Source organism: Cervus canadensis, chromosome 28 (genome assembly GCF_019320065.1).
Source record: "Cervus canadensis isolate Bull #8, Minnesota chromosome 28, ASM1932006v1, whole genome shotgun sequence".
NCBI lineage: Eukaryota > Metazoa > Chordata > Mammalia > Artiodactyla > Cervidae > Cervus > Cervus canadensis.
Genome location: NC_057413.1, coordinates 43,774,111 through 43,800,922, shown reverse-complemented (window position 1 = coordinate 43,800,922; position 26,812 = coordinate 43,774,111). Strand labels below are relative to the sequence as shown.

Here is a 26,812-nt window from a genome sequence, read left to right as displayed (position 1 = left end):
TATGTTAGCACTAAAACTAAACAAAATGTTAATTTATGTAGAAAGCATACTTGTACTTATACGTAGCTATTATATGTTACTTAGACCCCTAATTTCCAGGGTTATAAATATTAAACTGAGGTCTAATTACTCTCTATGTTACCTAATGTTAGTTAAAAGGGAATCATTACTGAATTATTGACTGGTAATATATTGTTGAAAAATCTGTAGAGTCCATATCCATGAAATCATGGATTTGCCTGTGAAACTTGATATCTAAAAATTGAGATGTGGAAGGCATGAAGAAAATTTCACTTACCTTCTAGTGAAAACTACAGTCTGATATTATTTATGATTATAATTAACTGAGACAGCAAAACCTGCACCTGGAGTCACACACGTTGTAGCAGAGTGTGTTTCTTGGAAATATTTACTCTTTAGCTAGAACTCTTACTATAGTGCTTTATAAACATGTTTAGGACATTCTATCTTGTACATATAAAATGCCAACATAGAGGCAGCCAGGAGCTTAGAGACAAGAGGAATCTGTTAGGAGTTCTAGCTAACATGCTCCTATGAAGCTGAGGCAGCTGGCCTTGGTCTTGTCATTATTTTTACCAGTCTGTCCTCTGTATACTTTTGTATTTCTCTTTTCTTTCTTCCATTCGTTACTACTAAAGTGTCTTATGAGAGTCCAGTCTTTATTAAGTTAGAACTTTTCAGCCTTAGGTTTAGTATTTATTACTATTATATATCTTACCTCTTTGAATTTGAGACAACTGTATCTGGGTATCTTTTAGGTGATCAGTATATTCTTAAAAGAAACTCAAGTATTCTTAGACATTTGAAGAGCGTATCGAATGAATGGAATACACTCCGCTCACTTACTGACCTTGTTCTTGCTGTCTCTTTGTGGGTATTGGACCTTTATAATATCTGGTGGCTCACTAGGCTAAACTCAGTCATTACCAATGCCAGCTTAGACTGATTCTCGTTGCTGATACTGTTCTTGTGCAAAGGAAAGTTAACTGTTAGCCATCTGGAGAGGCCTTATGAGTGTGGTCGTAGAGCCTATCAATTTCCAGATAAGGACAAACTAACTGTACCAGAGGGAACCTTCCACAGGCTGGGGGTTCATATTTAAGACTTCCCAGGAGTCCTTGTCAAAACCACTGGTTAAAGCATTGAGAATTCAAGTAAGTACCATGGATCACACTGGAGTGAGAATAGGTCTTGGCATGATGTCCCCAAGAAAGTGTTCTTTAATCTGTTAATAGTAACTTTAAGGTCGTTGATTGGATGTGCTCTGGATTAATGGAAACCTTCACAAGTGTTTCTAGGCAGAGTATAACCCAGTGAAGAAATATGCTCAAAATATTCATGAATCTTTTGGTGGGTAGTTTCAGCTGTTTCTTTGAGGCAAACAAGAGTGTCCTGTCCTGCTTGTCCGGGGGAGGGTGGGAGGAGTTCTAGGCAAGCATGAGGGAACACTTTGAAATGCTAGTCCTGCTCTGAGAATCACAGGAGTGAGGGGATCTCTCTTTGCTCCCTTATTCTCTTGCTGTCGCTCTTTGACGTTTTCTTTCTCACCCATTTCATTACTCTTCCTTTTCTGCACTCTTCCTTTGTTCTTTGCTGATGGATGGAAGCTTTGATTGGTTCATACTATTTCCCCTAGAGTAATAGAGGTAGAAATTAAAATTTATTACCTGACTGGATTGTCTGCTTTTTTTATTATTTAGGTGAACAGATAAGCGATAATGTGGGGATTTTGTTTTAATGTGAAAAAAACTGAAAGTATTAATAGGTTTTAATTTCTGCCAGTCTGACGGGAAGAATAGCACCTGATTATATTTAATTGTTTTCATCTGGTTATATCTTTTCCTATGGAGCTTTACTTTTTTAAACTACCTTCTTGACCTTTAACAGGTTTATATTGATTTCACTGTTTCTCTCAAAAGAGCACTTTCATCTTTCTAATTAATGTATATTTTTTTTGAGCTCTTAAGATTATTCATTAGTTGTATATAGAATTAACTCAAAATAGTTTTAAAATTATTTCTCTTGCTTTAGAGATCTATTTTAAGTGATTGTTGTGTATTTCTTCACCTGAATGTTTGTCACTAAACACATTTATGTTTTTTTAATAATGTTGATAACCTTTATTTCATAATTTTGTAGCAAATCCTACTTGAAGTTTTCCTTATACGTTTCTTCTCTGATGTGCAGAGCATTACTGTATGGTGGAATGCGAGAATCTCAGCCTGAAGCCGAAATCCCTCTTCAAGACACCACTGCAGAAGCATTCACAATGCTGCTTAAATACATCTACACTGGGCGGGCAACGCTGACAGATGAGAAGGAGGAGGTGCTGCTGGACTTTTTGAGCCTGGCTCATAAATACGGATTTCCAGAGCTGGAGGATTCCACCTCTGAGTACCTCTGCACCATACTTAACATTCAGAATGTCTGTATGACTTTTGATGTTGCCAGTCTCTACTCACTTCCCAAGTTAACTTGCATGTGCTGCATGTTTATGGACAGAAATGCTCAGGAGGTACTCTCAAGTGAAGGCTTCCTCTCCCTTTCTAAGGTGTGTCTTTGTCTCCAAGTAATTTACAGGCAGTATGCATTGTTTTATTTATATCTGTAGAGAAGAAATATAGCAGTGGACTAAGAATAAAAAGAAAAGCTATTAGTGAGGAAGAGGTGGTCTGTCTAGCCATCTGCCTCTGGCTACTGAGACTCTAGATCACATAAGAGGGAGGCAGATTGCTGCTGCTTTCTTTTAAGGTTCTTCTGGTAAGTTCTGTGTGCAAGAGACCGTGCCGTTTGGTGGTGGTTCTCAATGTAATGATGTCAAATAGACTCTCTTGTGGTGTTGCATACTGTTTTTTGGTTTTGTATCAGTATTTCTCTGACAGAGAGTGCAACTGATGATTCCTTATTTATGAGGGGGGAAGTTCATAAAAGAGATAATGATGTATTGTTGTTCAGTTGCTAAGTCATATCTGACTCTTTTTGACCCCATGGACTGCAGCACGCCAGGCTTACCTGTCCTTCACTGTCTCCTGGAATTTGCTTAAACTCATGTCCATTGACATGAGTAATGCCATCCAACCCTGTTGCCCCCTTTTCCTCCTTCCCTTAATCTTTCCCAGCATCAGGGTCTTCTCTAATGAGTTGGCTCTTCACATCATGTGACCAAAGTATTGGAGCTTCAGCATCAGGCCTTCCAATGAATAGTCAGGGTTGGTTTCCTTTAGGATTGACTGGTTTGATCTCCTTGCAGTCCAAGGGACTCTCAAGAATCTTCTCTAGCACTACAGTTCGAATGCATCAATTCTTTAGTGCTCAGCCTTCTTATGGTCTTTAAGTCACTGGTTGGTTTGTTTGTTTGTTTTCCTCTTTTGGCACAGAATTCACTATTGTACAATGTTTTATACCATATAATAGCTAGAATAAAACTATTTTTCCCCAGTCTTCCCTTGAACCCTGGTGGTTGTCTTTCCTTTCCCTTTCTGTGTTGCTCCTAGGACCTGATATTTTGAATGGGAAAACCTATTTGAAAAGCTACATGTCTTGTTTTGCATGTAACTATGATTTTTACTTAATTTTTAGAGGCAAGGATCTTATAGGGTTATACCAGTGTTGCTGGAAGTCAGTTTAGGAATACGAGAACCAAAAATATGGTAGAGCAATAATACTGTGGAAAAAAAGATTTTGAATTTTAAATAGCTAGATGTATCATACTGACTTAGGGAAGTAAATTCTGCTAAAGAACGTGTACAGAGCAACAGCTTCTCACATTGCCGTTTTTCTTGTTATTTTACTAAAGATGGGTGCACATGTGTTGAAAAGACTAGGTACAAGATGCCTACACAGCCATAATGGGCAAGAGTATATGGCACAAAGAATAAGGAAAGAAGATGGTCAAGAAGAGTTAATTGCTTAAATATAAGTGATACTTGCAGTTCAGTAAAGTTTTACTTATTAATCATACACATGGTTGAGCTCCATAGTAACTGGAATTTTTCCTTTTTATCCTTTTCAGACAGCACTTTTAAACATCGTATTAAGAGATTCATTTGCAGCTCCTGAAAAAGATATTTTCCTAGCCTTGTTAAATTGGTGTAAGCATAATTCAAAGGAGAATCATGCTGAAATCATGCAGGCTGTGCGTTTGCCTCTGATGAGCCTCACTGAACTTCTGAATGTCGTGAGGCCTTCAGGACTGTTGTCTCCTGATGCCATCCTGGATGCTATTAAAGTTCGATCAGAGAGCCGGGACATGGACCTCAATTATAGAGGCATGCTCAGTAAGTACCTGTTTATGCCAATCTCGCCAAAAAGTTTTGTTTGTATCCTGTGACAGTCTCAGTGACAAAACTCTAGCTACCAAATCGTAGTTCAGGTGTACGTGGTATGTGTCAGTCCGAGAACGTAGAGCTCTGCTTCCTGTGGATTGCCTTTCCTGGTTCTTCTCCTGCTAAGTCCTCCTAATATTGCTTAGCCTTTGTAGACCACAAAGTACGTATTTCTTGCTATTTCTGGACAAACTTCTCTAGTGCTCTCTAGAATGTCAGGAATTTTATACTTTCATGAGAAGTTTCTTCTCATGTTAAGATCTTTCCTCCTTTCCTCCATCAAATCAGTACTGAATACATGCTATATAGTTATTATTTCAGGTACCATGAGCATGGGGATTCTAAACATTAATACCAATAATAATGGGTAACACTTATATAGCATTTCCAATACTTACATGGTGTTTTTCTTATAAATAAAAATAATAGCAGTGAACACAACATTTAAAACTAACATTTCTCAACATTCAACACACTTGAGTAGTCTGTAGCAGATGCTTGATGAATTAATGCAAGAACTGACTGGAAGCAGTGGAAGCGTATTACTGCTGTATAGAAAGCAGTCAAAGCCGGTGATAAAGAATTGAAACCTGGGCTAGAGTATAGAGAAAGAAGTGAAAATCTAAAGTCTGAGACTTGGAGGAGACCTTTGGCCAGGGGTCCAAAGGTAGAGAAGGAAGAGTTAAAGGTAGGAAGAAAACTGGGGTAGAGTTACAGAGGAGAGAGCGTTTCTGTGTAGAAGGGTGGTCAGTGGTATCTGGTGGTGCTGGGAAGACAAGAAGAAGAAGAACTGGGAGAAAATTTTTGGATATCAACTGTGTGGATATAAATTGGTAGTAGTCTGGACAGAAGCTTAATTATACAGAGAATTAGGCCATAGGTTTGAAAATATAGTACATACCATGTATGACTACCTGGTGTGTATATTGGAGTAAAGGTCGTAGAGAAATAGCATGGTAGCTAGAGGGAACAGGTCAGGAAAGACCAGGTAAGAAGTTAGAGGTGCTGGAAAATGGTACTGGTTAAGGGTCAGCCTTTGATAAAGGGTGGGAGGAGGGAGAGGGGAGAAGTAACAAGAGGAGTAATATAGTTTTGGCCTTTGTAAATCTTCATTGTTGGATCCTTTCTTACATAAGCTCCTTTTCCCCCCTTCTTGTCCTAGTTTTGACTGAGGTGTTGATAGGGCCCCAGGCCCAGTATCATTATTGCTGTAGGTAGATTTGGGACATTGCTGCACAAGTGAGGAGATGCTTTGGACGTTTCATGTAGTTACTGGAAGCCTGGAGTTGATCAGCTGGTCAATATAGTGTCAGACCTGGGTTACAATAGGCCCATGAAATTACCAAGAAAGGGGGTGATCAACCAGTTGAGGAGCATTCAGTTCCAAAATGATATACTGCTTATAAATGTTAAATTCTTCATTTTGGAATAATTGAGTGGGAGCTCAAGGAGGAGATTGTACAAATGCTTAGGAATCTTCTAACTTATACACTTGAAAAATGACTAAGTAGCAGACTCTTTTTCTGACTTTTTCATTATATGAATAGTAAAATTAATAATAGAAATACTGAGCATTTCACTGTCTTCTCAGACCCTAAAATATAGGATAGTTATTTTCTAAGTAAATGTTATTCAAACATTCATATTATTTTTAAAAAATCAAGTTTCTTCACTGTTTGGGGAAAAAAGGTCTAAAAATTCAGAACTATTCTTGAGCTGATGGTCTAGAAAGACAATTCTGCTTATTTTGAAATTATTGATGAGATTTGTTTGTTTCTTTGTTCTTCCCTGGGTATAGATAGGTTCGGAGTCTTCGGGGACTTCCCATGAAACATTGAGAGGTTCTCTCTTGGGACTAGGGAATTAGTATCTAGGGGCACAAATACTAACTCCTTTTTTTTTAGTTCATTAGTATTGGTTACTGCACAGTTTAATGCTTACAGTTGCATATCAAATTAAAGCAATTTCCACCCACCCCTTAAAAAAAAAAAAAGGATCCAAAGGATGTTTTTTTTAACTTACCAGTGGTCTGTCTTTTTGAGAATGTGCTATAGACGTAGTTGTGTACATATATAATGATGAGCATCAGTCTATATATCTGCAGAAAGGAAATTAACTTTTTAATTAATTTTTTTTCCTTAGGATATTTAAACTGCTTGTGTTCAGACCATTTCTTAATACTTAGTTTTGTCCTAGCCGTGGAGCTATTTCTTCCTTGAAAGTTGGTGCTTTTTCTCTTCTGACTGAGTTATACTTTGTTTTGTGTATCTCAGGTTTTAGGCTTTGGGAGAAAGAACAGTAATTTCTTGTTTCTTCATGCTTATAACAGATAGCACATCACAGATTCTGTCCTTAAGATGTTTTTTATTGGCTAAAAGTTGATGTGCTTTCTTGGCCTGCTAATTTATAGTATTGGTTTATGTTTGTGTGTGTGTGTGTGTAAATCTGTGCTGTAGGTATGTGGTACCACACACCTATTCCCATAGTTTTCAATAACTAGACTGAGGGGGCTTGCCACTGTGAAACTATAATTGTTGCTTTTTTTGGCCTACATTCCTACTCAGAGTGAGCTTCTTGAGGACTGTAATTATATTTTCCCCCCTATCTTTTCCCAGCACTTAGCACAGTGTCTGAATCTAGACTTTTCCAGATAAATGAATGACTGAATCTATCACTTGTTTCTAAACTAGAATTTAAAATTTGTCTCATCTATCACATAAAGAGTAATAACAATGAACCTTTAATATTTTGAAAATTCTTTGACACTGTTAGTATTGCCTTCCCAATTGTAGTTTTCAGTATCTTTGTCTGTAAACTAGGGGGTTCACAAGTCACCCACTGAGATTCCTCCGTGGATGCCTTTCGTGTCTGATATGCACTCTTGTCTCCAATAGACGGTGTGCTGCTGGAGGGCTGGAGGGCTGAGTCCAGCACAGGGAACAGCACACACAAAGCAGCTTAGGAATTTATTTTTCCTTTAAATAAATTGGACGACGATCCCTTTCAGTTCTTGCATGTTTTCATTCTGTGATCTTTATAAGTAACTTGCCTAGAGTTAGAGGGAAATCGATGCCTGAGCTGGAACCAAAGTGCTCATCTGACTCATGAGGCCAGTACTTGTTGACAGTCTTCTGCCTGGGTTATTTTCTGTTTCTGTTTTGTGGTGTGTTTGAATACAAGATGTGAAGACAGGCCTGCAGGAAGTGTAGATAATGAGGAAGGTTAAGCTAAGGAATGATCAGGAAAGTCATCTGTAATACTTCGTTTGCTGGCAGGGAGGGTCCATACATTTTTTCAGGGAAGTCAAGTTGGGGAGTAGAGTGTGGTTTAGGGGACAGAACTGGGTAAAGAGATTGCAGGGGGCAGAGAACTAAGTGTGGATCCAAATGATGCATCAAGGTTAACAGCCGTCTCAGCCTGGGTGTAATAGAGGGTTCAGTAAAGGATGATTAAGAACATGAAGCGATTAAAGAAAAACACACAAGATAATTAACCCAGCACCATTCAGATTTTGGCACTCTGTAGCTAGGGGCTGGTCCTGCTCCACTTCTTAGTGTTTCTTTCTAATAATTGACTTCTTTCTGACTAACTGTGGAACTTTAGAGTTTCATTTTCTTTCCTTAGTGTTTGTAAAATGCATCAAAAATTAGAAATGTAAAGAAAACAATTATTGTTGTCTACTGTCTTGTTTAATCTCTACCACCCTATTTTTTTGAGAGCTCTTTTATCTACTGATAGACAAAAAATAGGCAGTAAGAATATTTGTGGCTTGAATTATTTTGTTATGACTTTAATTTTTTTGTGATCATTTTCCCTTTTAAATTCATCATTTAGTTATAGATTCTGGGGGAAAAAATAATTGGAGTTGTGTTTTTAATCCTGTGAGATACTCAGATTATAGTTACCATGAGAGAATTTCCATTTTTGTAGATGCTCCCAGTTTTGAAGTGAAAGATACTCACAGGGAATCTATATCAAGAACAGTTAGATAAGTTCTCAAGTTCTCTTGAAATAAACTTCAAAAGAGAACTTAGAATTGTGGTAGAAATTTCATTTCCATTTTAGACATTCAGCTACAGCCACTCAAAACTCTTGTGCCTCATATGTTATTCTTTGCTTGATAAATTTTAGAAGTGAAAAAGCTTATGTTTAGAGAAAATCAAAGGATAGCAGCAGGCTTTACGTCTGAAAGCTTGAGTGGCCCCTTCTTTGTCTTGGTCTTGACTAGTGGTGTCAGAGCTGGAGGATGTGCTTCTAGTGGTCAGCAGCAGCAGACATCAGACACCTACATTCTGTACCCAGCAGTAAGGGAACAAAAGTTTGTTTTTACTAAGTAATGACACATCACTGATATCTGAAAATCACAAATTTGAAGCCTTTGTTTGCTTGCTTTATAAAATGCTTCACCTCAAGATCAGAGGCCTCAGCTTCTCTCTGTTTGGTTCACTGAGGGACCCGCAATGCTTCACATGGTACAGAATGGGTCCTTGGTAAATGTTTCTTGACTAATTGAATGCTTATACTTATATAGTACTTTAGTATATATTTGCAATATAATTTTTACAGTAGCTCTGTGGGTGGGTTGGGTAAATTATTATTGGTTTTAGATGAGAAAACAGATTCAGAGAGACTAAGAGACCTCATCAGGGATAGTAGGTGGTAGAGCCCGAGTCTCAAACTTAGGTTTTCTCATTTTAAGTCCAACTTAAAACAACAACAACGACAACAAAGTTTTATCAAGCTGTTTCTTTCCTTTGGGACTTAGTAACCTTAGAAGGAAGAGCTAGTAAGAGGGGAAAAATATGGTCTTCCCATGAGAAACCCTTTATGATGGTAGTAGCAGGGCAGGGGCCCTGGTAACAGACCACCTGTGTTCTAATAACACCTCTACTCCTTGCTGACCACATAGCTTTGGGCGACAAAGTCCACCTAATCTTTCTCTGCCTCCACTTCTCCATCTGCAAAATGAATGTAATAGGAGTCCTACACTCAAAGGATTGTTATGAGAACTAGGTCAAAGGAATTGATAACATTTGTTAGATAAATGAAAAATAAATATGAACGCTGTGTGTGATTTTCATGAGCTAATAGAACTTTTTTGTTGTTCAGTCATTAAGTTGTGTCCAACTCTTTTTGACCCCATGGACTGCAGCATACCAGGCTCCTCTGTCCTCCACTAATAGAATTTAGGAAGTTATAAACTGAAACTGTCTCTTGGACAGGGAGATCAAACCAGTCAATACTAAGGGAGCTCAACCCTGAATATTCACTGGAAGGACTGATGCTGAAGCTCCAGTATTTTGGTCATCTGATGCAAACAGATGACTCCTTGGAAAAGTCCCTGATGCTGGGAAAGATTGAGGACAGAAGGAGAAGAGGGCATTAGAGGATGAGATGGCTGGATGGCAGCACCGATGCAATGAACGTGAACTTGGGCAGGCTCATGGTGAGAGACAGGGAGGCCTGGTGTACTACAGTCCATGGGGTCGCAGGGAGTCAGACACGACTGGGCGACTGAACAACAACAAACTGGAACTGAGCACATAAGCCTCTGGTGGTAAGAAGTTGATCACGACTAGGTTTTATTTTCATTTGGTTTGGTTTCTGAGTTGCCTTAGTCTTTTGCAGGTTAACTAAATTCAACTCAGACCTTATTTTTCAGCTGCATTTTTTATCATCAGCTGGAGCCACTCTCTTTACCTGTCTTCAGTTGAAAAAAAATTTTTTTTAATCTGCATTTTCTTAGAAATCTGCAATGATAAATTGCTCCTTTTCCCTAAGAGCCTAATTATAGCTCATACTTTCACCTAGTCAGATCACACAGCCAAGATATATATATTCTGTGAGAATTCAGCATTTATTTATACCATCTGTAAACTTGGCCAGTGCTCTTATTGTGTGCTTTTTTTACACGTTTTGTAAAAATAATGGCAGTTTTTTAGAGCTTAGTCTGTGCTTTGCAAAGATCTTTTCATTTAATTCTTCAACCAAAACACTTGTGGGGATAGATGATGCCCTATTGAGAAACTGAAGTTCAGAGAATGTGACTTCCACAGAGTGACACAGCTTCTTAAAGGTGGCAGCATTATTTAAACCCTGCCTTCAGAGCTCAAGATCTTAACATCTGTTTTATGTTGCTTCTTATCACTCCATGGAGAGACTGTCAGCATTACAATGTTAGTACCTGGAAGATAGGTTTCCAGATCTGTAAAGCAAAATTCTCGTAGAGAACTTCAGAGTCTTAGGAAATTGACTCTTAGTACATCTAGTGTTGGAGAGGGGAAGAGGAGGGTAAGTTATCATCATAATATTAATTTTGATGACAGACTGAATTTTTATTTTTAAAAGTGTATCTTCTTTTAAACATATTCTTGTTTTTTAAATAACTGATTCAGCATGTCCTTGTATGACCAACAGCTCTGCTGTATTGAAAATTTTCTCTTTCTGTTCTGTCAGAAATTGGACCTATCTGCTTTGCTTTTCTATTTTGTGCTCAGTCCAGGTGGCAGGTATAGGTCATTTTACATGCTATTTTTGTCAGGTAGATAGTAAAGCTTCTAATAGAATGAATTCAGCAGAGCTGATTTGTTTGTCCTAGAACATGTTTTTTCCTAGTATTTACCACTTTTTCTTAGTCATAACTAGTCCCAGGCACTTAGTGGCTACGGTGGTGTCATTAAATTTCAATTGTGATGGAATCTTAATCCTCACAGACATTCCATATCTCCTCTCTCTCGTTAAATTAAATGCATATACTAGAATCAACTAGAATTTTAATCTTTTCCCCCAAATATGAAAAATTTAATAGGTAACCGTTAACCTTGCTTTTTCTATTTTTCACTTAGTACCAGAAGAAAACATTGCAACTATGAAGTATGGAGCCCAGGTTGTGAAAGGGGAGCTGAAGTCTGCCTTATTAGATGGTGACACTCAGAATTATGATTTGGATCATGGATTTTCTAGGCACCCAATTGATGATGACTGTCGTTCTGGCATTGAGATTAAGCTAGGTCAGCCGTCCATTATCAATCATATACGGATCCTCCTGTGGGACCGAGATAGCCGGTGAGTCATTAGCATGACTTGGAGAGAATCTGACATGTTTGATTGAGATGGCCTAATTTTGTGGTCATCAGCTTTGGTTTTACAAATTTGATGTTTTGTATCTTTGTCATCATTTTGCTATTTCTCTTGAAGTTTAGTTTTAGGGGAAGAATTAAGTACATTTCTTTAAAACAACGTTTTTTGCTTCTTTTCTGCCTATGAAAGTAATGAATATGTGTTTATTGTGGAAAACATAGAAAATACAGAAAAGCACAAAGAAGAAAATAAAAATTACTAGTAATCTCACTGCCTATTATTAATCCTTGTACATGTCTAACTAGCATTTTTTGTTATGCATCGTGATATAAACACACACAAAACAGAAACCTGTAAAACCACACATAGTTTTACAAAATAAAGATCAGATATACAAAAAGTAACTTCATTTTTTAATGAAAACATTGTGAATATTCTACTCTTTTAAATGTTACTTAAAAAAATTTTTTTTAGGGACTTCCCTGGTTTTCCAGTGGCTAGGACTCTAAGCTCCCAGTGCAGGGGACCTGGGTTCAATCTCTGGTCGGGGAACTAGATCCCACATGTTGCCGCTATGAGTTTGCATGCCACACTGAAGATCCTTCATGCTGCAACAGAGATCGAAGATCCTGTTTGCTGCAGCTAAGATCCAGCACAGCCAGAATAAATAAATAAATTAAAAGATTTTGTTGAAGTATAGTTTATTTACAATATTGTTTTTAATTTCTGCTTACAGCAAAGTGATTCAGTTATATATATATACACACATATTTTTTTTTCATATTCTTTTCCATTACGGTTTATCATAGGATATTGAATATAATTCCCTGTGCTGTACAGCAGGTCCTTGTTTATCCATGTAAAATGTTACTTTTAATGATTGTTTCGTATTTTCCACCATGTGGGTTACCACTATTTATTTACTTGATTGATTACTTTTAGATATTATAAAAACTTAAAAAATCTATTTTATACCATGGATAAAGAAAAAAATTGTCTTTTAGTGTGTATAAATATCATTATCAAAACAAAATTGTGAAAAAGATTTGGTGGGGTCCAGCCTAGAAACCCACCAGTTTCAAAAGTTGACCTTTCTTTCTAGCCAATCTGGTTTTCACCCACTGTGGTGTCTGGGTTCAGCCATGATGGCAGAAGTACCAGAGCAGTAGGGTGACTAAGAACTGAACAATCTCCCTCATTACTGCTTATCTTTAACCTAAACCCTACATACCCAGATACTGGTGTGCAGTCTTTGAGGCCCTACTCATGTTTTTTACATCTAGACAAGAAGGGCTTAGTAGTAAGGATGATGAAACCCTGAAGATCTTGCTGGTTAATTCATTTTTCTTGTTAGCACCACTGACCATCACACTGGGCTTTCAGGCCATTTGAGCCAAGTGTGAGGGAAGCTTTATGAAGGGAGAGCCAGCATTTCCCATGTGTGTGGATGTTGGAGGTTATCTCTTGGTTGTCTGTTCCCTTTATATTAAGAATATATTTCCTGATACTTATCTTATTGGATATAATATGATGTTTGTTTGGCAAAGTGGAACATACTTATGTATTATTTCCAAGAGTCTCTGATTAATAATAGAAGTAGGCACTGTTCTAGAAGTTTTACATACATTCATTCATTTAATTAATGATGAAATTAGTATAAAATAATAAAAGAAAAAGGTGAATACATTTGAAACTGAAAGTAGTTATCATTTCCGGGATGTTAAATATTTATAGGCCACTTTGTTTTAGTATGTGCGTTGCATTCACAGGGGACTTAACTTTACCACGTACCAGTTGTTATCTCACAGAAGTTGTTATCATTCTAAGCAAAGGTGAAAAATTCAGAATCTTAAGCCAAAAAGATTCTGACATGTGTTGTAAAATTATATCCTACATTGTTGATAACCCAGAGAGGTTCAATAAAAGGTTATAACCAGTTTGAGACTGAGCGATAAAACGAATGGGAGTGAGGGGACAGCAGAAAATGAGGGGATGACACAAAATAAGCTGACCTTTTCTGGTCACAACTGTTGGTTGCAGGCTGACATTTACGGTCACCTAAATCTTCTGAGATTGTTCCTGTTGATATTACAGTACAAGTAATAACTGCATCTCAAATTTAAATTTGGCTTATGACAGGGGAATATAGATTTGTTCAGGATGGCACCAGCATGTAATGGTCCAGGGTAGCTGACCAGGGGAGGATGATAGGCTGTTTTCATTACTGGCAGATTATTAGCTGCCAAATTTTAAGTTGTATGGAAAAGAAACATGTAATATCTCTTCACCCATGTCATTTATTGTTCTGCAGTCTGCGTTTGTGTGTAGGATGGTAGGAGGCTGGGAGGGATCAAGAGATAAGCTGGCCTCAGTGAGGAAATGTTCAGAGTTGCCTTTCCTCCTGAGAGAGTAGGGCTGAGCACCCAGGCCAATGAAGGCAGAAGGAGAAAGCACCCTTGTCTATTTTCTGTCCTCTTTCTGTCATCACTTTATTAATCTGCTAATATGGTGTGTGCAGGGCATCCTGGGCCTGTTATGTCTGCTATACCTGATAACATGCCAAGCACCATGCTAGACCCTGAATGTATGCAGATAAATATGGCATGGTACATGTTCTTCAGCAACTTGAGACTTTCCCTGGTGGCTCAGCGATAAAGAATCTGCCTGCGATGCAGGAGACTCAAGTTTAGTCCCTTTGTCAGGAAGATCCTCTGAAGAAGGAAATGGCAACCCACTCCAGTATTCTTGCCTGGGAAATCCTATGGACAGAGGAGCCTGATGAGCTACAGTCTGTGAGTCACAAAAGAGTTGGACATGACTCAGTGACTAAGCAACATGTTCTTAAGCAGCTTGAGACCTAATAAGGCAGACAGACATGCAAAGAGATAACTTCAGTACATATTGTAAATGCTGTGTTAGGGCGATCTACACAAATTTCATCATCAGGATTTGGTCGTTGTTCAGAAAACCTAATTCATAGGTAGTGTATTTTTTGTACCTTTTAACATTTTATTAAAATTCCACTTGTTATTTTAATATGGTCCTTTTTTTCTGCCTTTTTCCTTTTGATTCATAGGTCTTATTCATACTTCATTGAAGTGTCAATGGATGAACTTGATTGGATCAGAGTGATTGATCATTCACAGTATCTGTGTCGTTCGTGGCAAAAGTTATATTTTCCAGCCCGCGTCTGCAGGTAGTTCTCATGGCTTATAAATGATATTGATGTTTGTTTAAAGAGATATGAATGTTGAGAAACAGGTTTCGTTTTCTGTCTCAGAAGAAAAGTTTTTCAGGGTATCAGCTACCAAGTGCATTCTAACTAAAACACTTAGGGAAACTGTGGAAAATTAAACATCTTAATATTTATAGTGTACTGTGAAACTGTTTTGTACCATGTTTATGTAGTAGACCTGTAAATGAATAAGAAGGGACACTGAGATGTTGAAATGCTTTTTAAATTCCATGCTATACCTTGAAAGCAGAGCGATTGTTAGGGGGTGTGTTCTTTCCACAAAAGCCAGGAGAGATATTTTTGGAGGCTTCCCTGGCAGTCCTCAGGGCCAGGAGGAGATTTTTGAATGCCATTGTGCATGTTCTGAATATCTTTGTTCTTTTTCTAGGTCAGTGAATATCTGTGGGATTTGACAGAACAGGTGTTTCTAAGTGGGGTTGTGTTTGGGGCAAGGGAGGCTGAGCTGGTGGGGCTCTAGACTCACACCCTCCCTTCAACCAGAGCACCTTAAGTTTTACTGTTGTTTTATATTCTAGCTCCATGTAAATTTGTTTTTTAAAAAGTATTGATAAACTATTCTAACATTTCATATTCTTACTTTAGGTGTAAGCCATCTTTAAAGCTTGCTTTCTGAAATTCTGTAAAACCAGGATGAATGATGAATTGAGGAGTTGGGAAAAGTGGTTAAAGACCCCTGAAATTCTGTTGTGTTTTTTTTTTTTTTTTTCTGTTGTGCTTTTCCCCTTGGAAATTGCCCTTCAGATATCACCCTAACTCAAGAGATCAAAGGCAGAAAGTGATTGGTTTGTTTAGTTAGGTGTGACAAAAAGAGAAGGGAAGGGCTATGGTGGCTATAAGCCAGGGAGCATGTGGAGCAGCCTCCTTACCCCCAACCCTGACTCTCCTCCACACCCTCACTCACGTTCCCGACTGACAGCCAGTGTGGCTGAGCCCCATCCGGGTGGGCTGTCCCACCGCATTTACTCTCTTGGTCAGAAAATACCCTTATACTTACTTAACACATGATCTAACAGCCTCAGGCAGAATTCTTATTCCCACCACAGGAACACCACAAAACCTTTCAGCCTCTGGTACTGTAGCGAATGTTGCCTACATTTTTTTTTTTTTTTTATTATGGGTATGACCAGACACATTATTGTTACCCAGGGATCCTCTTGTGTGGAAATGAAGAAAATCAATTTCATTTCCCCAAAGAGGAAGTAAAGTGTCTCAGGTCTGGCAGTTGCTCTTTTATCAGAGGGGTTTTGAATGGATTAAAATGAGAGGGACAAGAAATTGAGTGAAGATTCTGTGTCTCAGAACTGCCTAGGGATACTTTGAGAGTGACGGAGGTGCCCTGAAGTGGAGGACGGGATTGAGTCTGCATCAACTCACATTATTACGGTTGTATCCGGTTAAAAAAATAAGCAGTGTAACAACCAGAATGTCTGATGTGGTCCAAAGGACTCTGTGTTTGTATTTAATTTGAAACCCTAGGAACACGACTCCCAGGACGAATTGTTGTGCCTGTGATACCAGCTGTGACAAAGGCCGTGTGCTTTACTCACCTGAAAACCCCTGCCTTGTGGAGGGACACATGTGCCCTCAGTCATGATCTGTGGCTTTTAGAAAATGTAATTCTCTTGTTCACTAACGGACATTGTTTATACTCTCTTTTCCTTATTTTGTCTCTTCTGTGTGGCCTTGCCTTTGTTGTTGCTTTTGTGTGCTGTAGAGCCTGGCTGTATTTCCGATGCTAATTTTTGTCCTGTTACAGCCAGCTCCCAGTGCTGGTAGAGAAAACCTGAGCAAAGGTGGTGTTAGAGATAGTGATAACAAGAAAAGGAGGCAGTCCTGTATGCATTTTAGTGGGAAAAATATTGTAATATTTATAACCACTTTAACTTATCATATATTTTTAAAATATTTATTAATTTGGCTGTGCTGAGTCTTGGTTGCGGCACGTGGAATCTTTAGTTGCAGCATGTGGGATCCAAGTCCCTGACTAAGGGTCAGACCTGGGCCCTCTGCATTGGGAATGCAGAGTCTTAGCCAGTGGACCACCAGGGAAGTCCCCTAGCTTACCATATTACTTACTACATTCCATCGTAAGCTCTGCCTTTTGTGAAAGTTTGCTATTTTGGTAGTGTTTTAAAATGAACTTACTCAGCCCCTGTTGATTATCCAAAGATGCCTTGTGCTTGGTGTTTCTTATCATCACAGTCGTTTATTGACTACCTAAACAGTGTTCTAAGTACACTTCTTCCAGAGACTTTACTGGGCACATATAAATTCTTTATTTCTTTAGCACATAAGTGTTCAGTTTGCATTATGTTAGTTAATTTGCACATTTGTATGTCACCTTTGTTCTTCAGTGTCCTTTACATGTTTGTCTTATCTCTGATACCAAATTATAAGCTCTTGGGAGTAAGGAGTATGGATTCTAATCTTTTAGTATTCTTGTATGGTATTCAGGCTATGTAGGTATGCAGTAGGTACTCTGTAAATGCTAGCATGGGTTTGGGGTCAAGGCACTGATCAGGTAATGACAAGATTAATTCAATATTAATATGTATGTATTTTCATTGGTGTTTTTTACCCATGTCTTTGTTATGTATATCTGTGGTGGAAAACTTTGGATTGGTAAATGCTGTGACAGCAGATGTAAGGAAGTGGTCTGCTCTTTCTTTCTGGGCCCTTTTCAGGAATGCATGGTTGGGCTAAGTGGACTGCTCAATGTAGCCAAAAGCTTAGACTAATCACAGCCCCCTAGCCCCCAGCTGGAGATGAAGAAAAGTGACTTGGCAGTTTTGGTACAGTTTTCCATATGGTTTAGTTCAGTTCAGTCACTCAGTTGTGTCTGCCTCTTTGCAACCCTATAGACTGCAGCACACCAGGCTTCCCTGTCCATCACGAACCCTCAGAGCTTGCTCAAACTCATGTCCATTGAGTCGGTGATGCCATCCAACCATCTCATCCTCTTTCATCCCCTTCTCCTCCTCCCTTCAATATTGCCCAGCATCAGGGTCTTTTCAGATGAGTCAGCTCTTCACATCAGGTGGCCAAAGTATTGGAATTTCAGCTTCATCATCAGTCCTTCCAATGAACACTCAGGACTGGTCTCCTTTAGGATGTACTGGTTGGATCTCTTTGCAGTCCAAGGGACTCTTCAAGAGTCTTCTCCAACACCACAGTTCAAAAGCATCAATTCTTCGGCACTCAGCTTTCTTTATAGTCCAACTCTCACATCCGTACATGACTACTGGAAAAACCATAGCCTTGACTAGACAGACCTTTGTTGGCAAAGTAATGTCTCTGCTTTTTAATATGCTGTCTAGGTTCATCATAGCTTTTCTTCCTAGAAGCAAGTATCTTTTAACTTCATGGCTGTCATTACCATCTGCATTGATTTTGGAGCCCCAAAAAAGTCAGTCACTGTTTCCACTCTTTCCCCATCTATTTCCCATGAAGTGATGGGACCAGATGCCATGATCTTAGTGTTTTGAATGTTGAATTTTAAGCCAACTTTTTCACTCTCCTCTTTCATTTTCATCAAGATGCTCTTTAGTTCCTCTTTACTTTCTGCCATAAGAGTGGTATCATCTGCCTGTCTGAGGTTATTGATATTTTTCTCGACAATCTTGATTCTATCTTGTGCTTCATCCAGCCCAGCATTTCGCATGATGTACTCTGCATGTAAGTTAAATAAGCAGGATGAGAATATACAGCCTTGACATACTTCTTTCCCAATTTGGAACCAGTCCATTGTTCCATGTCCGGTTCTAACTGTTGCTTCTTGACCTGCATACAGATTTCTCAGGAGGCAAGTAAGGTGGTCTAGTATTCCCATCTCTTTAAGAATTTTCCACAGTTTGTTGTGATCCACAGGGTCAAAAGCTTTGGTATAGTCAATAAAGCAGAAGTAGATGTTTTTCTGGAATTCTCTTGCTTTTTCTGTGATCCAGAGGATGTTGGCAATTTGATGTCTGGTTCCTCTGCCTTTTCTAAAACCAGCTTGAACATCTGGAAGTTCTCAGTTCACGTACTATCATTACTTTGCTAGCGTGTGAGATGAGTACAATTGTGTGGTAGTTTGAACATTCTTTGGCATTGCCTTTCTTTGGGATTGGAATGAAAACTGACCTTTTCCAGCCCTGTGGCCACTGCTGAGTTTTCCAAATTTGCTGGCATATTGAGTGCAGCACTTTAACAGCATCATCTTTTAGGATTTGAAATAGCTCAGCTGGAATTCCATCACCTCCACTACCTTTCTTCTTAGTGATGCTTCCTAAGGCCCACTTGACCTCTTACTCCAGGATGTCTGGCTCTAGGTGAGTGATCACACCACCGTGGTTATCTGGGTCATGAAGATCTTTTTTGTATAGTTCTTCTGTGTACTCTTGCCACCTCTTCTTAATATATTCTGCTTCTGTTAGGTCCATAGCGTTTCTGTCTTTTATTGTGCCCATCTTTGCATGAAATTTTACCTGATATCTCTAATTTTCTTGAAGAGATCTCGAGTCTTTTCCATTCTATTGTTTTCGTCTGTTTCTTTGCATTGACCACTTAGGAAGGCTTTCTTATCTCTCCTTGCTATTCATTGGAACTCTCCATTCAGATGGATATATCTTTCCTTTTCCCCTTTGCCTTTTGCTTCTCTTCTTTTCTCAGCTATTTGTAAGGCCTCTTCAGACAACCATTTTGCCTTTTTGCATTTCTTTTTCTTGGAGATGGTTTTGATCACACCCTCCTGCACCATGTCATGAACCTCTGTCCACAGTTCTTCAGGCACTCTTGTCTATCTGTTTTATGTGGTACTTAGAACCATCTTCTATCTTTTCAGCTTTGTCTTTGTCAGGAAAAGACAATTCTGCTGTACCCATAAATTTCCCTTCCTTCACATTGTCTTCTTGGCTAAATAGGAAACTCTTCAAGCCCTTGCATAGAGTTCTTAGATGGTGGAGCTGGAGCCTGGAACTGAACAAAAAACACTAATAAGAAGTGGAATACTGAGTGCCCCGGGGATGTTTAAAAATTTTTTTCTGGCTTTTTGTCAACATGGTGCTAGTATATTGGCAGCTGTATAATGTTGCTGAAATATGAGAAGACTTGAAAACATGGATGTGAATGTGTGTAGAGGTAGCCTGCATATGGCTGGTAGCTAGAATTACTAGAGCCATTTGGTGTAAAACCTGAGAGTTGAAGGAGAAGAATAGTTGGCTTGAAAGCCAAGTTCTTAACAATATACCTGTTGAGAGAGGAAAGGAAAGAATGGGTGGCAGATAGGTTTACTGCTGGAGCTGATTAGAGAAGTGAGAGGAGAATGCAGAGGAGCCAGAAGGGGTGTTGAACAGGATGCAGCCTGAGTTCAGAACATGACACGGGCGGGCTGAACTCAGTTAACACTAAACTGGGCTTCTTTCTTCCTTCCCTTTTGTTTTTAATTATCAAAATGGAAATGTCATTTTATGACATTTTAATTATTAAATTGCAATATAGTGCTAGTTGCTCAGTTGTGTCTGACTCTTTGCAACCCTACTGACTGTAGTGAACCAGGCTCCTCTGTCCATGGAATTCTTCAGGCAAGAATACTGGAGTGGGTAGCCCTCCCCTCCTCTTTGACCTTCCCGACCCAGGGATCGAACCCGTGTCTCTTGCAGGTGGATTCTTTACTGTCTGAGCCACTGGAGAAGCCCACATCACAGTATAGTGTACATTTCAAACACTGGTAAAGCCTGCCCTCTGCTAAGGCTGTGCTGTTTCCACCAGTAGCACACAGAAATGCCGTGTCTCTGAACCCTCACCGGTGTGGGCATTGTCAACGTTTGCCAGTGTGATTTCAGATTTGGGTTACCTTTATCATCAGTGAAGTAGGATATCTTACAGTACTTGACATTGATTATTTCTCATTTATAAAAAGTCTGTTTTTGTCTTCTGTATATTTTTCTTCCAGTGTGATTATCTTTTTATTTTTGGCTTGTGAGAACTTTATGTTGATATATGCATCTTGATATACATGTATAATATAGTATATATGTGTCATATATATTTTTATACTTGTTTGTATATGTATGTTTTATATGATTATACTTTTGCCTATCATGTATATTTTATTAGTTTTTACTATTTTATCAGTACTTTTTATCATATGGGATTTTATGTTTAAAAAAAAGTAAGCAAATCTGTCCATCTTTTTTTATGGTTTCTGGTGGTCTGATATTATGTTTAGAAGGGTGTTCCTCACTCCAGCATTAGAATGTTATATTTTTAGAATTTTTTCTACTTGTTATTTTTACACTTATATCTAAATATTTAGTCCAGCCAGAATATTTTTCATGTATATTTTCAGATAGGGAAAGTCAGCTGACTAACGACCATTTATTCAATAATTGTTCCTACCACACTGATATGAACAGCCATATTTGTCATGTGCTAAATTCTAACATATACTCTACTCTGTTCATTGATTTCTTTGACTGTTAATGAAAGTGTTTTAATCATTCTGGTTTTCCCTTCCCTCCTTTTTCTTCTTTTCTTAGAACTAGAGATAATGTGCCAAATGTGTCATGGAAAAAAGGGTGTCGTAGAGCATCTGCTGGCCTTGTCTTAGTCTCACTGGTCACAGTAGAGGCCACAAATGATGAAAAATATCTCACTAGAATGGTTCTGCTTTTACATACAACAAGACATTTAGGCGTGCTTCAACAGCTAAGAAAATAGATTTTTCTTTATTTATTCATCTGTATATTCATCCATTACTCATTTCACAAATAACCTCCTTCTTTGTGCTATGCATTGTATTAGGAACTGAGGCCATAACACTGAAGAAGACTGCCAAGGTTTCTACTCTCATAGAATTTGGGAGGAACAGATATAAACTGTAAGAAAACATCTGGTAATTTTAAGTGTTGTTAAAATGGTACTGTGATGGTGACCAGGGTCGAGGAAGAGAGTGGTTATTAAAATAGGAGATTGCTGAAAGCCCGAGAGGGGAGCTGGGGGTTTCAAGCAGAGATTTAAGAGGATGATATTCTCTGGTCTTTGTTGTAGATATGTGGGCTTTCTTTGGTGTACACTGAATGTTATTCAGGAGTAACTGGTCTACTGTAGGAGGCCTCATTAGATGAATACTAAAACTGTGCTGCTTCTTGGTTTAGGGCACTTTAATCTCTTTTATTGCTACCATACATTCCAAGTCCCCTCTCATCCCTGCCATCATTAGATGCAGCATAATTTTTTCTACCCATTTTCATTAGATTATAGTACCTAACAGTGCTATAGATCTACAAGACATAAAACAAATGAGAAAATAAACATTGCTATTTATGGAAGCATCCTTTCCCTACCATATTAGCATTGTACAAAAGCATGTGCATCTTCCATTTTTTCTCTTTTGTTCTCCCCCAACCTCATACCTGGGCACTGATGTATTTATTTGCTTTTAAAGGCAGACATGTTTACATTAATCAGTGGTTCTCATCAGGATGCTTTACAATCATACCTAGAATTATGCTGAGCCTTTATTTATATGATTCATGTCTTCAGAATTCAAGAAATGCCTTATTCAGCTGTAAAGGAAGAAGGAACAGTTTCAGTTTTTAAAAGTAATCATTTTAGTTCATACTTTAATAATAATTTAGTTTGAATCGTACCTCCACCTCCAACTTTGATATCATAATTGAACTAATACAGAGTGACCTGCAAGCAGAGGAACACTCTCTTCTAAGAGTGCAAAGCAAAATGTAGCCACATGGTGTCACTAAATCATAACAGTTTTACTTCGGGCTGAGGAGAGATTAAAATTGCTTTTTTTTAATAACCATATTTAAATATAAATTGTTCTGAAGTCTGTGATTTGTGAAATAACATGTGAAGCTATTTGTACTATTTAAGTCTTTCTACTCATGTGGAGCATTAATTATGCCTGAAGTCCGCAGAGGTACATTCAGGTGCTAGCCAGCCCTTAACTCGTCGTCTGCCAAGTGTAGCAGATACGTGGGCTTCTGTAGTGCAGCTATTCAGTTTCATACAGATAAGTTCTTTTTTTAAATCTTCCTTTCAAATTTTGAAATAAATAGAAGAATAACTCAAAGGAAATAGATCCATTAAATATTTATAAGGAATCAGGGAGCAGAAGAAAGAAGTGAAGAAGAGAGAGAGAGGGTTATAGGACCTCAGAGGAGAGACAGGAGAACAGTCTGACATTTATTGAGTGTCTGTTGTGGGCTAGACACATACTGCTCCTTTATATGATTCTCGTGATAGTTCTAGGAGAGGAACACCACTAACTACCATAATTGTACAAATGCCCAGACTGAGCCTCAGAGAAGTTAAATGTGCAGGTCTGTCGGATTACCGTTAAAGTCACAGTCCAGCAGTGCCTCTGCGGACTGAGGTGAAGCAGTAGCTGTGCTTGAGGGTAGGGGGAGACATGGGGCCCTGCACAAGCTCTTGCTGCCTCTTCGGCAGGAGCCGTTTCCAGGAGTGCTGGAGCAGAGGGCCTGAGGTGGCCACGCTCTGCTCGTGCCGGCCCTAGTCCCCGTCGTGACGGGTACGGAGGAGGAGACGGAGGCAGAGCAATTTCCTCTTTTAAAATGCCCCAAAAGGAGTGTGGCAATCCTTTATGTATGTTTTGTCAGTTTTTCAATAGACCTTTGAATTTTCCTGCCCCTTCGTTCTCCATGAGGTGATTCTAGGCTTTATTATTATGGAGTGCAGCTGATGTTTTTAACTCTTGATTTGTTTTGCTTCAGCTGTGTTTAGAAACAAGCTTTGTGTATTACAGAATTTCTCTTCACAAGGTCTCCTTACATCTTGAATTGCTTCTTTTTTTGTTGATGAATTTTATGTTATTTTCACTTAGGATCCTTTTATTAGGCCAAAAATACTTTCCACTGTGTTTTGTATTCAGCAAGACCTTTGAGACATGGCTATTTGTGCTTAAGTTTTTCAATTGAATCTAGGCTTTTTGTTTTTGTTTTATTTAGTTTAAAGGATAATAACATGTTGAGCTGCTTTTGTGTATAGTGGAGGAGTTGAAACATGAGAAAATAGAACAGGAAAATACAAAATTTTCCTTTGCATTTTATCTTATAATTTTAGAGTATAAATTAGCATCTTTTGGTAAGTATGAGATGATGTTAATAACACCAATGACCTGTCATTACTACTGCAAACAGCCATTGTCTGTTTTTTATTCTGGAAAGGCAAGAACTATATTTGGTAGTAGTACAGTTGCTTCCCAAGCACTTTCAGGATTAAGTTCAGATAGTACCTCCCTAGTTGATGATTAAACATCTTTTTTTCCCTTGTTTTCCCTCTGCTTGTTGCACTGTGCTTAGTCGCTCAGTCGTGTCTGACTCTCTTGCCACCCCATGGACTGTAACAGCCCGCCAGGCTCCTCTGTCCATGGGGATTCTCCAGGCAAGAATTCTCGAGTGGGTTGCCATGCCCTCCTCCAGGGGATCGTCCCAGCCCAGGGGTTGAACTCAGGTCTCCCGCATTGCAGGTGGGTTCTCTACCATGTGAGCCAGGGAAGTCCTTCCCTCTCCTTCATTCTACTCTGTTACTTATAGAACTTACTCGTCAGACATTCATTCAACAAACAGATACTTATTGAATACCTATTATATTGCAGGCACTTAGTTTAGGTTCCAGCATGAAAGGATGAACAAGACACAGTTGCTACTCTCACAAACTTCGTGATATAATAAGAGTGACAACTTTCTAATGATGGATAAAGTAAAATGTGATCGGTACAATAATAGATGTGTGTATATATATATATATATATGTTATTCTAGAGCAAAGTCATGGGGGATCCTACAGAAGAGAGAATTTGGACAAAGGGATCAAGAGATTGAGCAGGAAAAAGTATGGGAGAAAGGATGCTTTTTGTTCTTTTGCCAAAGGCAGAGTCTGCAGTGGACTTGGTCAAATCTAAACTCTTCACCCATAGCTCTGCATCACTGGGCCCTTTGCTTCTCTAGCTTCTTTTTGGTTCTTAGTATAAATTCCATTTTTGGTCTCACCAGTCAAAATCATCTATTTAACGGGAGCTCCCTGGCAGCCCAGTCGTTTGGACTCCGAACTTTCACTGCCGAGGGCCTGGGTTCAGTCCCTGCTTGGGGAACCTAAGATCCCATAAATCAGGCAGTAAGGCAAAAAAAAAAAAAAAAAATGATGAATGTGCCATCCCCCTGTGTGAATGTGCCGTCTGCTCATGTCTTCTACCTGTGTCCCTGAGCTCAGAGCCTCTACATGACTGACACTTCTCTTCTCATGCGACCCTGTATAACTGTTAACTGTTTCAGGTATCTGGGACTTGGTTTCATTTAGTTTTTGTTTTGTTTTTTAATTTCGTTCAACAAGACTAGAAGATTCCCTATGAAGAACCATAAACTAGATTTTCACAGAGAATATTCAGAGAATAGTAAAAATTTCCAAGAAGTGAAGGAAAAAGAATCCCTCTTTTCGAGCCAGGATTTGAGTCAGTGTGTCTTTTGCTTAGAAAAATAAGGCACTTTTGTAGGTACTTTGTGTTGGGTATATGCTGTCTATAAGGAAGTTGACATGAGCATACCAGTTCTCCTATTCGAGATCTCCTTTTGGAATATACTGGATTGGCCAGAAAGTTCGTTTGTTTGTAAAAACCTGGACAAAGTTTTTGGCCAACCCAGTATTTTGGCAGTGTACTTTCCCCGCACTTATGTGTGGGACTTAGAAAATTCTGAATCAGGAATGCAGGTATTGACCTGTTACGCATGGGACTGGGGATCTGTCAAGGAGGAAACAAGGAAGGAATAGAAGACAGAGTCATCTGGGACTTCAGTCTCCTTTCTATGAGCCGGGTGACTCTAGCATAGGAAACGGAGGCAAAGGTGAGCTATAGAAATGAGAGCGGAACCCCAGTAATTAATGGAAATGGTGGGGAAAGCAGTTCTAGGACCTCCCTCCCAGCGTCTGGAGTAAATGAGGAAATAATGAACTTTCACTCACTTTTCTTTTTGGAAGGTCGAGAAGGAGGAAGGACTGCTAGATCTTAGAGGTTAAAAACAGACAAACGTGGACATGGGCTTATTTGTGAATTACATAGTCATTTTCCAATCCTATTTACTCTGGAAATGGTAATCTAAAGAAGATACTGGTTAAGTAGTTAATAATTCTCTCAGTGGAGAATTAGGCCTATGTATATTTAAATTTTACTCCACATTGCCTAGCATTGATTGCTCTGACCTTTCATAACATTTACAACTTGAATCACCCAATTTTGCCATTAATTACATAGTAGATCTTCTATGCCCCTCTAATTTTTTTTTTTTTTTATGATTCCTGGACCTCACTGTATATTCCTTTAGTAGTATTTGCTTATCAGATATCTTGTTGAATCCCTTTAGCTATCTAACATCCCTGAATTTAGGTGGCTGGAAAACAGTCATTTTTTTTTTTTCTGGAGAAATCCTTTTAACATTTTTTCCCCAGTGTTAGAAGGAGATACTAGGAAATGAAAATATTTTCTTCTTTTTGCAGAAAATATGCTTAAAGAGAACTGTATGTACACATCCCATGGTTAATAAAATCATCAGAGCTTTTTCAGTCATCATTATAAATGGTACAGGTTCTCTGAATCAGGGTGCTTTCTGTGGATACAAGGTTAGCTCAAGGGACACTGGACCAGAAGTGAAACCAGATTGCTTGTCAGCTGCCAGAAATTCTGGGCAGAGTGCCAGACTTGGTTCACCTTTAAAAATTCATCTCCCAGTATGAAAATAGAGGGCTTGATCCCTACAAGGAATAGTGGTAGCATGAATACTTGGACTTCCTTTGGCCCAAAGTACTTTCATTGATGCTAGGAAAGGTGGGGGTACTGATTGGTGTGGACCAGCAGCTTTGACCTCATTTAAGAGCTGCAATATTTTCTCTAGCAGCCTTACTTCATTATGTTTCAAATTATAATTTCATAAGTTAATAATTGTACTTCCAAATAATGTGGGTCATATATACACTTTGAATGTGTTCTGCCTGATAGGAAGCTGTAGGTTTGACTTCTAATAGTCATAGAAATTCTATGCACATTATGAAGCTATTAGGATGTAACAGCTGTTTTAGTTCATTTCACCCTGCAAAAGAAATGTGATGCAGGCTAAAATGA

The 26,812-nt window shown here is 38.7% G+C and overlaps 1 protein-coding gene across 3 annotated transcripts in view; it reads left to right on the top strand.

Annotated features, from left to right (window-relative positions):
* The window catches only part of BTBD9 (BTB domain containing 9), a 402,401-nt gene that overhangs the window by 35,606 nt on the left and 339,983 nt on the right, over positions 1–26,812 (top strand). For all 3 annotated transcript variants that reach the window (XM_043450576.1, XM_043450578.1, XM_043450577.1), the window contains exons 3-6: positions 2,209–2,572; positions 4,034–4,298; positions 11,192–11,411; positions 14,503–14,622. In XM_043450576.1, coding sequence (XP_043306511.1) covers positions 2,209–2,572; positions 4,034–4,298; positions 11,192–11,411; positions 14,503–14,622 — 969 coding nt within the window. The remainder of the gene's footprint in view (positions 1–2,208; positions 2,573–4,033; positions 4,299–11,191; positions 11,412–14,502; positions 14,623–26,812) is intronic.